We start from the raw sequence: 14,382 nt of genomic DNA on the forward strand, positions 1-14,382 counted from the left end.
TACATGGACAGGTTAAAAAAACTGACCTTGTTTAATCTTGAGGAGACTGAAGGGAGAGCTACATTAGATATTAGGAAGAGCTTCCTAACTCTAAGGGTAGTTAAGGTGTTTGGAATAGGCTTTCGAGGGAGGTTGTGGAATATATCTGTCATTGAAGGCTTTTAAGAACAGCCTTGGACAAGCATCTGCCAGCCGGCCACTTGCTGAAACCAGCCAGAGACAGGAGAGCTGGCTGGAAAGCAGGTTGGGAGCTTCCATGTTGCCGCTACCAGTTTGACTGCCTGTAAGCCAAGCAGGGAGAAGTAATTTAAATATCAGATGGGTTGTCAAAGGAACCCCCACCCCCACCAGCCAAACTTCCCCCGGAGGGAACAGAGAAGAGGACAATCCTGCCCCCAGGGGGGGAACAGACCAGAGGGGACAAGCCTGACCCAGTGGACTGGCTCGGTCCCTTTCCCAGGGCCTGGACTCGTGGGTTTGTAGGTCTGGGGGATGTGAGGAAAAGAGATTCCGTGCAGAGGAGAGCCAGGCAGTGAATGGGCGTGTCTCACAATGGGAAAGGGGGTGGAGATGAGGGTCCATGAGCTTCTGCTTTCACATTCCTGTGAATCAGAAATGTAACCGCTGGGCTCTGAGCCAGACAGCTGGAGAACCAGAGTCCGAGGTGCCTTGGCTTCCTCAGCATCAGCACATCTGGCAGGGGGTCCGGCCAAACTCAGCCCCCACACCCACGGAGGCGGCTCCAGCTGGGTTTATAACCCCCTGCCTCGAAGCCGGGGCTTCCTGCTCCGCTCACTGGAGGCTGAGCTGGGCCACGCCGACCCAGAGCTCCTGTGGGGGTGGATCATGGCGGGACTCTGCTCCCCGCTGGCCGCACTGCTCCTGCTGGTGGTGCTGCCGTCCCCAGCGCAGGGTAAGAGGGAGCAAGGGAACCAGAGCCCTGCAGAGCCACGGGGAACAGACCAGAAGGGGCAGATCAGATCCAGATCCTGCCCCGGGGACTGGCTCTGACGCTTTCCCAGCGCCTGGGTTCGTGGGTTTGTGGGTCTCGGGGGATGTGAGGAAAACAGATCCTGCCCAGAGAGGGGCAGAAATGACAGTGCCGGTCCCCAGGCCCTGCTGTGCATGAAGGGACCCTGATCCCCACCCCCGCAGACATCCCCAGCTTGACCCCTCCCACCCCTCTGACTAGCCCCCACAGGACCCACAGCCTCCAGCCCCCCTCCCATTTGTTATGCCCCAATCTCCTGCCCTCAGGCTTGGCTGGGTGGAAGGAGCACATGTGGCCCTGAGAGAGCGGAGAGCAGCCCTCGCTTGTCTCATGTCGATGTTCACTCTGAAACCTACTGACATATGGTAGCCACCTACAATTTGGGGGGCGGTAGGGGGATTATGGGAGGAGCTATGGGACAGTGGTGGGGCTTGTATTCCAGCCCTATAAGAACATAAGTATATAAGAATGGCCAGACTGGGTCAGGCCAAAGGTCCATCTAGCCCAGTGTCCTCTCTTCCAACAGTGGCCAGTGCCAGGTGCCCCAGAGGGAGTGAACAGAACAGGGAATCATCCAGTGATCCATCCCCTGTCACCCATTCCCAGCTTCTGGCGAACAGAGGCTAGGGACACCATCCCTGTCCAGCCTGGCTAATAGCCATTGATGGACCTATCCTACATGAATTTATCTAGTTCTTTTTTTGAACCCTGTTGTGGTCTTGGCCTTCAGAACATCCTCTGGCAAGGAGTTCCACAGGTTGACTGTGTGTTGTCTGAAGAAATACTGCCTTTTATTTGTTTTAAACCTGCTGCCTATAAATTTCAACCCCTAGTTCTTGTGTTACAAGCAGTAGTAAACAACACTTCCTTATCTATTTTCTCCACACCAGTCATAATTTTATAGACCTCAATCATATCTCCCCTTAGCCGTCTCTTTTCCAAGCTGAAGAGTCCCAGTCTTATTAATCTCTCCTCATATGGAAGCCGTTCCAGACCCCTCATCATTTTTATTGCTCTTTTCTGAACCTTTTCCAATTCCAATATGTTTTTTGACATGGGGCGACCACATCTGCACACAGTATTCAAGATGTGGGCGTACCAAGGATTTATATAGAGGCAATATGATATTTTCTGTCTTATTCTCTATCCCTTTCTTAATGATTCCCAGCATTCTGTTCGCTTTTTTGACTGCCGCTGCACATTGAGTGGCTGTTTTCAGAGAACTATGCACAATGACTCCAAGATCTCTTTCTTGAGTGGTAACAGCTAATTTAGACCCCATCATCTTATATCTATAGTTGGGATTATGTTTTCCAATGTGCATTACTTTGCATTTATCAACAGTGAATTTCATCTGCCATTTTGTTGCCCAGTTACCCAGTTTTGAGAGATCCTTTTGTAGCTCTTCGCAGTCTGCCTGGGACTTAACTATCTTTAATAATTGTGTATCATCTGCAAATTTTGCCACCTCACTGTTTACCCCTTTTTCCAGATCATTTATGAATATGTTGAATAGGACTGGTCCTAGAACAGACCCCTGGGGGACACCACTATTTACCACTCTCCATGAAAACTGACCATTTATACCTACTCTTTGTTTCTTACCTTTTAACCAGTTACCAATCATTGAGAGGACCTTCCCTCTTATCCCATTGCAGCTTAATATGCTTAAGAGCCTTTGGTGAGGGACCTTGTCAAAGGCTTTCTGAAAATCTAAGTACACTATATCCACTGGATCCCCTTGGTCCACATGCTTGTTGACCCCCTCAAAGAATTCTAGTAGATTGGTGAGGCATGATTTTCCTTTAATAAAACCATGTTGACTCTTCCTCAACAAATTAAGTTAATCTATGTGTCTGACAATATTGTTCTTTATTATAGTTTCAGCCAGTTTGCCCAGTACTGAAGTCAGGCTTACCAGCCTGTAATTGCCGGGATCACCTCTGGAGCCCTTTTTAAAAATCGGCGTCATGTGAGCTATCCCCAGTCGTCTGGTACAGAAGCTGATTGAAATGATACATACCACAGTTAGTAGTTCTGCACCTTCCACCCTCCTGCCTTCAATCGGATCCTAATGCTGCTCTTGTCCCCATGGCCCCGATGCTGTAATGTCTCCCCAACATTTCTGTTCCCTTCACAGGTGCTGAGGAGAGTCAAGACCAGCCAGGTAAAGACTCAGGACTCCTGGGTTCTAGCCTTAGTTCTGGGAGGGAGAGGTGCACCTTGTCCTGTGTTAACATGGCTCCCTGGTTTGTGCAGTGTTCAGCCGTATCATCGGGGGGCAGGATGCCCAGGAGGGTCAATGGCCCTGGCAGGTCAGTGTGCAGGAATATGATAATGAAAAATCTGAATACCACCACATCTGCGGAGGATCCCTCATCTCCGCCCAGTGGGTGGTGTCAGCCGCTCACTGCTTCAATCGGTGAGTAACCCTGGAAGGGGATCCCAGGCTGCCCTTACTTGGCTTGCAGTGACATCTGGCTGTGGCCTCAGCTCCATCACTGACCCCCTGCTCTTGGTTAAACTATCCCCATGGTGCAGTGGGGCATCGCGTTGCTGTATGGTTGTTGTTCAGCCTCTCTGCCCCAGAAGTGGCTGCATTTTTGTCTCTGTTCACAGTCTATCTTCCCCCCCTTGATCAGTATTTTCTGCCCCTCCTCTCCCAGCTTTCTCCCTGACTCTGCGTATCGCATGAACCTGGGGGAGTACCAGCTCTCCAACCCCTCCCCCACCCGGATCTCGTCCCCTGTGAATGGCATCTTCAGGCACCCCAACTACAACCAGAGCACGTTCTTCGCCGACATCGCCCTGGTGCAGCTGACGGAACCTGTCAATTTCACGGACACCATCCGTCCCATCTCCCTGCTTGGCCCCTCCACCCAGTTCCCAGCAGGGGAAAAGTGCTGGGTTACTGGTTGGGGCAAAAACGGGTCGGAGTGTAAAGGTGAGTGGGGATGGGAGCTTGGTGGGTCTAATGGGTGATTGGGGGTGATCTGAGAGCCCTTCCTCTGAGCTCTGAACACTCAGGGCTGTGTAGCTACAAGGGAAACCCTGTGTGCACATGCACACACATAAACAGACACACACACTGCCCGGTCCTCTCCATCAGGGGGCAGCACTGCACGCGCTCACACACAATCTCCCCTGACTGTGACGTTTATGTGCACTCTGATCTGCAGTCCTTGATGGTGACGTTGCTCACATGCCCAGCCACCATGTTACACTCGGAGAGATTTTTCCCAGCACGTTGCCATCCTTTCCAGCTCCCTTGGCCTCCCACAGGGCTTCATCCCCGGCTCTCTCATTCCAGATACTCTTCAGCCACCCCGGACGCTTCAGGAGGTGCAGGTTCCTCTCGTCAATGTGTCGACCTGCAGAGAGAACTTTGGGGAACAGAGCCACTGGATCCAAGATGACATGCTGTGCGCTGGGTCCAGGGGTGACCCTAATGGCCCCTGCAAGGTGGGCTACTTGGCTTAGGGGGGCAGTACTGGGGCTGCTTGAAATTATCTGGCACATTGTTCTGTTTGCAAACATTGGCCTTTCCTCTCAAAAAAGGCCCGCGTGGGTGATGTTTTAATTTGATCTTCCACGGCATCTCATTGATGGAGAAAGCAGCTCTCTCAGCAGCAGTGCATTCTGGGAGATCTGACAAGTCACCCTAGGATGGTGGGGGGAACTCTCTGAGCTCTGGCCCCACCGAACTGAGAGGGTTAAACTTAACCTGAGCTTAATCTCAGAGAAAACAAATCTAACAAGGGCAGTAGCTCTGCTCCCAGCACTGCAGCAGGACATGGCATGGGAGGGAACTGGGTTTTATCCCCAGCTCCGGGAGGGGAGTGGGGTCTAGTGGGTTAGAGCAGGGGGGCTGGGAGCCAGGACTCCTGGGTTCTCTCCCTGGTTCTGGGAGAGGAGTGGGGTCTAGTGGGTTAAAGCAGGAGGGCTGGGGGCCAGAACTCCTGGGTTCTCTCCCTGGTTCTGGGAGGGGAGTGGGGTCTGGTGGGTTAGAGCAGGGGGGGCTGGGAGCCAGAACTCCTGGGTTCTCTCCCTGGTTCTGGGAGAGGAGTGGGGTCTAGTGGGTTAAAGCAGGAGGGCTGGGGGCCAGAACTCCTGGGTTCTCTCTCTGGCTCTGAGAGAGGAAAAACAGGAGCCACTTTGTGGGAAGGGAGGCAAAGGGGCCGACCTCATTGACCCTAGTGTCCCTCTCTCTCAACCTAGTTTGACTCCGGGGGGCCTCTGGTCTGTCCAAGGAATGGCAGCTTCGTCCTGACTGGGATCATCAGCTGGGGCAGAGACTCCCCACCCCCACTCCCAAGGGTGTACGTCCAGGTCCCAGTCTATGTCAACTGGATCCAGAATGTCACGGGTGACGCTGGCCTCTCGATCGTCTCTCCTGCTGTACTCAGTCCCGGTACTACCCCACTGGGGTCCCTCAGCAATAGCTTAGTCTGCTCATGCCTAGCGCTGGCTCTGGCTGCACCACTCCTTGCTGGGCTCCTGCTGACAGCCCTGTGACCTGCCCCATTGGGGCTCCCACCCATGCCAACCCCCTGGAACAGATGCACCTCCAGGTCACATGGGAACCCCCCGCCAGCCGGGGTGTGTATAGACCCCCCTTGGCACCAGGTCTGGGCCCCACATTGCTGGGGCCTGTGGGACATGGCTGGGAGAGGGTGGTGGATGGAAGCTGAGGGGGTAGCTATGGGGAGTGGGGAGCGCAGGGGAAAAGGGGTCATATCCAGCCCTTCCTGCAACTTTGCAATACCTCCCGCCCCGGGGTGATTGGGATGCCAGTGGGGAAGGGCCCCACAGCCGCTTTGATCCCACCGGTTGTGCTCCGAAAATCATCAATAAATCGGCTTTGCAAATTCTGTCTCCTCCCAGCAGCAGCTGCGACCTGCCCCACAGCAGCTGGTGCCGGCTCCCGCTCGGGCCAGTCCTGCCACCGTCACCGCCTCCCACTGGCTCCACTGCTTGGTATTAGCGGTGGGATAGCGGAGTGTGGGCACTGCCCATCGCGCTGGGGGCTGTGCAGCCCGCCCCCCACCGAGATTGGGGCCCCCGTTGTGTCAGGCGCTGTACAGCCACTGACCAAGATCAGGGCCCCTGGGCACAGACACGCCCCCCCCCCAACTGAGCTCAGTCCCTGCATCATGCTTGGCACTGCACAGACCTTCTCCCCGACCAAAACCTGGGTCCCCATCGTGCCAGGCACAGCTCTGACTTCCCAGACTGAGTGGGAATTTTCTGAAATATTTTTACAGTCCCTAGCTGTACCTCAGTTTCCCCTGCATGCCGCATTGTTTCCCCGTGTGTGGGAAAGGACTGTTTGCTCTCAGGGCAGGCTAGAGACACCACCCTCCCCTGCGCTGGGAAATTCGGTCAGTATCACTAGGTCACTCAGCAGTGTGAAAAATCCACACACACCCCCGGGCAAGTTAAACTGACCTAACCCCGGGCGTCGCCAGCTCTAGGTCAGTGGGTGAATTCTCCCTTCGCCCCAGCTATGGGCTCTCGGGGAAGTGGATTAACTACACTGATGAGAGACCCCCTGCAGCATTTCAAGTGTAGACAAGCCCTGAGGCGTGACTGTCGCCTCGCTGTCTGAGCCTGGCCAGGGCACTGGAAAAGGACGGGCCAACCCCATGTCAGTGGAGAATCCATGAAGATGATGGAAAATCCAACCACCAGCCATTGATACCTGGTGGCCAGCGCCCCAGCGGGAGATGGATTTCCCCACCTCTCAGCAGGGAAGCCGAGAAGAACCCCCCAGCTCCAGAACAAAGGACTGGGGAAGGGTGGGGGGGGGATAAGGGTTGAGTGCTGGAGAGAGTCAGGGTTCACACCTGGGGACTGACCCAGGGTGTCAGACAGAGCTTGAACATGGGGTTCACTACAGCACGGCTGGGCCTCTGGGCTGACCAGAATGGGCCATGGTTTATCTGTGCTCCCCAAAGAACCCCATGTGCTGTGTGCCAGGTGACTAACAAACCCAAGTATTTTGCTGAAGGGGATCCTCCTAGAGACAGTTCCAAAGCTGGGGCCGTAGCACCGATCCTGTGGCTCTGTGACAGATGGTGGCAGCGGTGGGATGCTGAATGCACTAGGAGTATTGTGACCTGCAGCAGTTAAACTAGGGTAGTCAAAGGAAACAGGAAGAGACTGGTGTATAACCAGCTCTCTAAGAAGAATATTGCCAAACTGTGCAGGAATAAAACGGTGGGTGCCGGGGAGCTCAACAAGGTGCAGCTGATTTCACAGGAGAACCCAGAGAAGGGTCATTGGGGAAAGGCCCCGGATGCCAGTTGTACAGGGAACCTGATACCAAATTGTTGCCCAGGGTAAGGAGGGGGTGGCTGCCCTGGGACACACGCTCAGGTGTTAGCTGGTAACTGACTGGTGTGTGCGTGGTTACTTGCTTTAGCCAGTCAATAACTCTCTTCTTCCTCTTCCACAGTAAATAAACCTTTAGCTCGTATATTACAGGACTGGCTAAAGATGCTGTCTTTAGTGTAGGGTCTGGGGCACCAATTGAGCTGGGGTTAGTGACTGGTGTCCTGGGACTGTGGTGGGATTTTTGGGACCATTCATCATGAAGTGCAGTTTGTCTGGGTGGCAAGATAGACTGGAGAGGCTAAGGGGCCTGTCTGTGACCCCATGGTGAGACTGTCACATTTGTTACTGGCTTGGTGAAATTATACAACATACCACCACTCTGGGGTGTCTGCCCTGTTTTTGACAGTCTGCCCTGAGATAGGCACTCACAGTCATGAACCACACTGGACTGCATGACAATGGCATGAGCAAAGAACCCAGCATCCTGACTCCCCAAAACACCTGCTCTAACCCCCTAGCCCCCACTCCTCTCCCAGAGCTGGGGAGAGAACCCAGGAGTCCTGGCTTCCAGCCTCATTCTCATGCCATGTCTCCAGGGCAGGTAAGGCTGGAGTTTTGCGGTGGGTGTCTTACCTGTCTGCTTCCAACTCCCCTGAGCACCTGGGGAGCAAAATAAGAGAAGAGGAAGATATTACTGAGTGTGCAGGGGCAGATGAGGGTGGGGACATCCAGAGGAATTCCTGGGACCTGACAAAGTGTGTGGAGGGGAATGAGTGTCAGTAGCTCCACCCACAATTCCCCAGACTCCACCCACTGCCCCAGGACAGCCCTGCTGTCCTCACGCCAGCCAAAATTCCACATCTGCCCTGGGAACGTGCAATGGGAATGAGATTGGCAGCCAGGAATCCTGGGTCCTATCCATAGGCATGTGCAGCACATTTCATTAGGGTGTGCACCCAGGGAAATTTTTTTTTAAAGGCGAACATCATAAAGGTTGGGGTGTGGGAGGGAGTGCAGGGTATGGGAGGGGGTGCGGTGTGCAGGAAGAGGCTCACGGCAAGAGATTGGGGCAGAGGAGGGGTGCGGGCTGTATGAGGGGGCTCAGGGCAGGGGGTTGGGGTGCAGGAGGGATGCAGAGTGCAGGAGGGGGCTCGGTCAGGGGGTTGGGATGCAGGAGGGGTGTGGGGTGCAGGCAGGGGGCTCAGGGCAGGGAGTTGGGGGGCAGGGGGCAGGGGGGTTCAGGGCAGGGGGTTGGGGTGTGGGGTGCAGGCAGGGGGCTCAGGGCAGGGGGTTGGAATGCAGGAGGGGTGTGGGGTGTGGCAGGGGGCTCAAAGCAGGGAGTTGTGGGGAAGGAGGCAGGAGGGTTTCGGGCTCCAGCCTGGCTCCGCTTACCTGCAGCGGCGCGCTCCCTGCCTATCTACCTGCCCTGGCCCCATGCCGCGCCGCGCCACTCACCACGTCCCTGCGCAGCCCCTGGGGGGAAGGGGAACAGGGCTCCGCACGCTGCCCTTGCCACGCCTCCAGGTACCTCCCATGAAGCTCCCATTGGTCACGGTTCCCTGTTGCCGGCCAATGGGAGCTGCGGGGGGTGGTGCCTGGAGCAACACACAGAGTCCTCTGTCCCCCCCCCCCCCCTCCCGGGCCCCAGGGACGTGGTGCCGTGCCGGCCGCTTCTGAGAGCAGGGCGGGGCCTGTGGCACCACAGGGGGCAAATCCCGCGGGCCGGATCCAAAGCCCTGAGGGGCCGGATCCGGCCCATGGGCATTAGGGTGTGCCTGGGCACACCCGGCACACCCCGTGTGCACGCCTATGGTCCTATCCCAGCTGTGGGAGGGAAGTGAGATGGGATAAGGTGGTATCATTGGGGTTAGGGACAAGACTTAAGGTTGTCATAGGGCTAAGGTTATAATGGGGTCAAGGTTAAGAGTATCATTGGCTGAAGGTTCTCAAGGGGGTGAGGTTCTGGATTGAAATGTGGCATTTCTCTTTCTTTCTTTCTTTCTTTCTTTCTTTCTTTCTTTCTTTCTTTCTTTCTTTCTTTCTTTCTTTCTTTCTTTCTTTCTTTCCCACCTACTGGCAGAACAAAGACAGGATGAGTTAACGTTTTACCAAGATGGTTTGTGTTAATTTAACTGGCCTATGCAAATAACACTTTTACCTTTAAGGGGCTGTGCCCATGAATTACAAGGGAACCCAGGTGATTCCAGCCTCATTGCATTCTGCTTCCCAGAATGAGCCCTCGGATTTCAACGGGACGCAGGGTTCTCTCTTTTCAGTTTCTGTTCTCCCTTGATAGCACCTCCCTTTACCTATGATGACCTTTACCCCATGCTAACTGTATCCCTAATCCCTCCCATGATAACCTTAACCTAACCTCCCTGGAAGCCTCACCCCCATAATAATCCCAGCCCTACATGCTCTTTCTTCACTCCCTAAGCACTTGTGACAGACATGCCCAAACTCTCCCAGCCTCGTGATGGCAGGGGTGTTATATCTGTGTCAGATCATGTACCCTGAAAGGGGCGCGTGGGGTCTCTGAGGTCCAGCTTATTGTCATGGACGTTGCGATATGTTTGTGTGGGGAACAATTTCAGAGCTAGGTAACGTAGGCTGTTGTGTTCCACATCTGATGGGGCATCTGAAGACCGGACACCCATGGAGACAACCTTTGAGTACTGTCCCGATGACGCAGGCTGGAGATTCACAGAGACAAATGAACTCCTGGAGAGCGCTCAGCAGAGGGGACCGCCTGGGCTAAGATGCATTAGCTTGTGACTGGATAAGAGCAGAAGATCAGCCCATGTGGTTATTCATTACGGGGAAGTGGTGGATCTAACAAATGGTGAATCCGAGCATTATGGGCTGGACAAACACTGGGAGAAGTAACCATTGGGGGAGAAACACCCTATCAGACAGGCAGAACAAGACCCAGTGGCTGGAAGGTGAAAAGAGACAAATTCGTATTACAAATAAAGCACAAATATTCAACAGCGAGAATGATTCACCACAGGAACAAACTACCAAGGAAAGTGGTGGATTCGCCCTCTCTTGATGACATTTAATGAAGACTAGATGCCTTTCTGGAATGTGTTTGCCCCCAAAGTGGCTATGGTGTCATACAGGAGGCCTGTGACATGCTGGGGGTCAGATTAGATGCTCTAATGGTCTCTTCTGGCCATCAAGTCTACTAATTTCTGAAAAACGGAGTGTAGCATTGGGAGCAGCGTCTGAGGTTTTACTGTCTAGCCGGCTTGCTTCCTAAAATGAACACGCCTTGAGTGGGGTGATCCACAGGGAGTAGCTCAAAGCTCCCAGGTGCCTGGCCAGGGGCAGGACATTAGCACCGCAAGGGAGGGGCGTGGCAGTGACATCACAAAGGCCTTTTGCAGGACCTCAGACTATTGGTCAAAGGTGGTGACCTCACAGAGAGATGCTGACATCAGCCAGGCAGGACAGAGGCGAGTGGCCCGGGAAAGCTCAGAGACCCCTGGGGCTTTGCTTCAGCACGTCTCTGTCTCGAGGTCTCTCTTTGAGGACTGAGAGAACATTCGGGTTCACGTACGTGAGCGGCAGGAGGAACCTCTGTCGAGTTTTCTCCTTCCCTTTTCGTGATTGTACTAGAAAGCAGACGTCCCTGTGTAGAAGGTAAGAGCCTCCTCCAGGTGTGAAACCTGTTCAGTCTGATCCATCGGGTGGGAGTTGAATTCTAGGCATGGAAAACACGAGCTTGAGGAGGCAGAATTTTATTCCACACCTGGGATTTTGTCCCTTAGAATCACTGGGGACATTGGGGTTTGTCCTTTTTGTTTCCCTTTTTCCTCCAACCCTCCCTCCTTTCTCTTCTTCTCTTGCTTCTTTTGTCCTTTCCCCTGTTCCCCTCCCAGCACCAGGGTGTGTGTGTTTGTGTGTCGCGGGGGAGTGCTCTGCAGCTCCCACGGTGGGAGGTCCACCCAAAAATGTGGGGCTGAAATAGTGCCCCGGCAGTGATCCCCACCAGTAGCGTAGCTAGGAGCGGTGCAGGGGAAGCAGCCACTTCCCCTCAGCACATTTTCCAAAAGCGGCGCCTTAGTCAGGGGTTACCATGGCGCCAGCGGGCGGGGCCCACGCTCCGCTCTGAAGCTTGGCCTGCCGTGACCTCCTGCATGCAAAGGGGGGGGGGCAGCACAGCCAGAGGAGCCAAGGGGGGGGCACGGGGCGGAAAGGCATGGCCGGAGGAGCCATGGGGGGGGGCCGCGGGGGCGGAATGGCACGGCCGGAGGAGCCATCCTTTGGGCTCTCTGGTGAGAACCCTCAGCCTCCCTTCTTATCAAAAGAAGATTGAAAGGTGACTTCATTGAAGTGTTGAAGTGCCTTAATGGAGAGAAAAGATTGGCTATTAAAGGGCTCTTTAATCGAGCAGAGAAAGGCAGAACAAGACCCAGTGGCTGGAAGGTGAAAAGAGACAAATTCATATGACAAATAAAGCACAGATATTCAACAGCGAGAATGATTCACCACAGGAACAAGCTACCAAGGAAAGTGGTGGATTCGCCCTCTCTTGCTGTCATTGAATGAAGACTAGATGCCTTTCTGGAATGTGTTTGCCCCCAAAGTAGCTATGGTGTCATACAGGAGGCCTGTGACATGCAGGGGGTCAGATTAGATGCTCTAATGGTCTCTTCTGGCCATCAAGTCTACTAATTTTTGAAAAACGGAGTGTAGCATTGGGAGCAGCGTCTGAGGTTTTACTGTCTAGTCGGCTTGCTTCCTAGAATGAACACGCCTTGAGTGGGGTGATCCACAGGGAGTAGCTCAAAGCTCCCAGGTGCCTGGCCAGGGGCAGGACATTAGCACAGCAAGGGAGGGGCGTGGCAGTGACATCACAAAGGCCTTTTGCAGGACCTCAGACTATTGGTCAAAGGTGGTGACCTCACAGAGAGATGCTGACATCAGCCAGGCAGGACAGAGGCGAGGGGCCCGGGAAAGCTCAGAGACCCCTGGGGCTTTGCTTCAGCACGTCTCTGTCTCGAGGTCTCTCTTTGAGGACTGAGAGAACATTCGGGTTCACGTACGTGAGCGGCAGGAGGAACCTCTGTCGAGTTTTCTCCTTCCCTTTTCGTGATTGTACTAGAAAGCAGACGTCCCTGTGTAGAAGGTAAGAGCCTCCTCCAGGTGTGAAACCTGTTCAGTCTGATCCATCGGGTGGGAGTTGAATTCTAGGCATGGAAAACACGAGCTTGAGGAGGCAGAATTTTATTCCACACCTGGGATTTTGTCCCTTAGAATCACTGGGGACATTGGGGTTTGTCCGTTTTGTTTCCCGTTTCCTCCAGCCCTCCCTCCTTTCTCTTCTTCTCTTGCTTCTTTTGTCCTTTCCCCTGTTCCCCTCCCAGCACCAGGGTGTGTGTGTTTGTGTGTCGCGGGGGAGTGCTCTGCAGCTCCCACGGTGGGAGGTCCACCCAAAAATGTGGGGCTGAAATAGTGCCCCGGCAGTGATCCCCACCAGTAGCGTATCTAAGGGGGATACAGGGGAAGCAGCCACTTCCCCTCAGCACATTTTCCAAAAGTGGCGCCTTAGACAGGGGTTACCATGGCGCCAGCGGGCGGGGCCCACGCTCCGCTCTGAAGCTTGGCCTGCCCGGCCGGCGCTGACCTCCTGCACGCAAAGGGGGGGGGGCAGCACGGCCAGAGGAGCCAAGGGGGGGGGGGGGGCGGCACGGTGCTGGGCGGGGGCCAGCGCGGTGCTGGGCCGGGGGCCGGGCTGGGGGCCGGCACAGTGCTCGGCCGGGGGCCGGCGCGGTGCTGGGCCGGGGGCTGGGGCCGGTGTGGTGCTGGGCCGGGGGCCGGGGCCGGTGCGGTGCTGAGCCGGGGTTCAGGGCCGACGCGGTGCTCGGCCGGGGGCCGGCGCGGTGCTGGGCCGGTGGTGCGGGCACTTGGCCGGGGGCCAGCACAGTGCTGGGCCGGGCGCAGGGGCCAGCGCGGTGCTGGGCTGAGGGCCGGGGCCAGCGCGGTGCTGGGCCGGGGGCCGGGGCCGGCGCGGTGCTGGGCGGGGGCCGGCGCGGTGCTGGTCCGGGGGCCGGCGCGGTGCTCGGCCGGGGGCTGGTGCGGTGCTGGGCCGGGGGCCGGTGCGGTGCGGGGCCGGGGGCCGCTGCGGTGCTCGGCCGGGGGCAAGGGCCGGCGCAGTGCTTGGCCGGGGGCTGGCGCCGGCACGGTGCTGGGCGGGGGCCGGCGCGGTGCTGGGCCGGGGATGCGGGACCGGGGGCCAGCGCGATGCTGGGCCGGCGGTGCGGGCACTTCGCCGGGGACTGGCGCGGTGCTGGGCCGGGGGCCAGGCCAGGGGCCGGTGTGGTGCTTAGCCGGGGGCTGGGGCCAGCACGGTGCTGAGCCGGGGGCCGGGGCCGGCGCGGTGCTGGGCCGGGAGCCGGGGCCGGAGCGGTGCTGGGCGGGGGCCGGCGCGGTGCTGGGCCAGGGGCCGGGGCCGGCACGGTGCTGGGCGGGGGCCGGCGTGGTGCTGGGCCGGGGGCCATGCCGGGGGCGCGGGGCTGGGGGCCAGCGCAATGCTGGGCCGGGGGCCGGCGCGATGCTGGGCCGGCGGTGCGGGCACTTCGCCGGGGGCCGGCACAGTGCTCGGCCGGGGGCCAGAGCGGTGCTGAGCCGGGGTTCGGGGCCGACGCGGTGCTCGGCCGGGGGCCGTGCCGGGGGCGCGGGGCCAGGGGCCGGCGCGGTGCTGGGCCGGTGGTGCGTGCCGGGGGCCAGCGTGGTGCTGGGCCGAGGGCCGGGGCCGGCACGGTGCTGGGCCAGGGACCGGTGCGGTGCTCGGCCGGGGGCTGGTGCGGTGCTGGGCCGGGGGCTGTGCGGTGCTCGGCCGGGGGCCAGCGCGGGCACTTGGCTGGGGGCCGGCGCGGTGCTCGGCCAGGGGCTGGCATGGTGCTGCTCCGGGGGCTGGTGCGGTGCGGGGCCGGGGGCCGGTGCGGTGCTCGGCCGGGTGCTGGGCCGGGAGCTGGCACGGTGCTGGGCGGGGGCTGGCGCGGTGCTGGACCGTGGGCCGGGGGCGCGGGCACTTGGCCGTGGGCCGG

The 14,382-nt window shown here is 57.3% G+C and overlaps 1 protein-coding gene across 1 annotated transcript in view; it reads left to right on the plus strand.

Annotated features, from left to right (window-relative positions):
* The first annotated feature begins 331 nt into the window (after positions 1 to 331).
* The window catches only part of LOC101946103 (prostasin-like), a 65,327-nt gene continuing 51,276 nt past the window's right edge, over positions 332 to 14,382 (plus strand). The window contains exons 1-2 of the mRNA XM_065590977.1: positions 332 to 913; positions 3,132 to 3,158. Of these exons, the coding sequence (XP_065447049.1) occupies positions 847 to 913; positions 3,132 to 3,158 (94 nt within the window). The 5' untranslated portion in view covers positions 332 to 846. The remainder of the gene's footprint in view (positions 914 to 3,131; positions 3,159 to 14,382) is intronic.

The sequence above is a fragment of the Chrysemys picta genome, chromosome 4, assembly GCF_011386835.1.
Source record: "Chrysemys picta bellii isolate R12L10 chromosome 4, ASM1138683v2, whole genome shotgun sequence".
NCBI lineage: Eukaryota > Metazoa > Chordata > Testudines > Emydidae > Chrysemys > Chrysemys picta.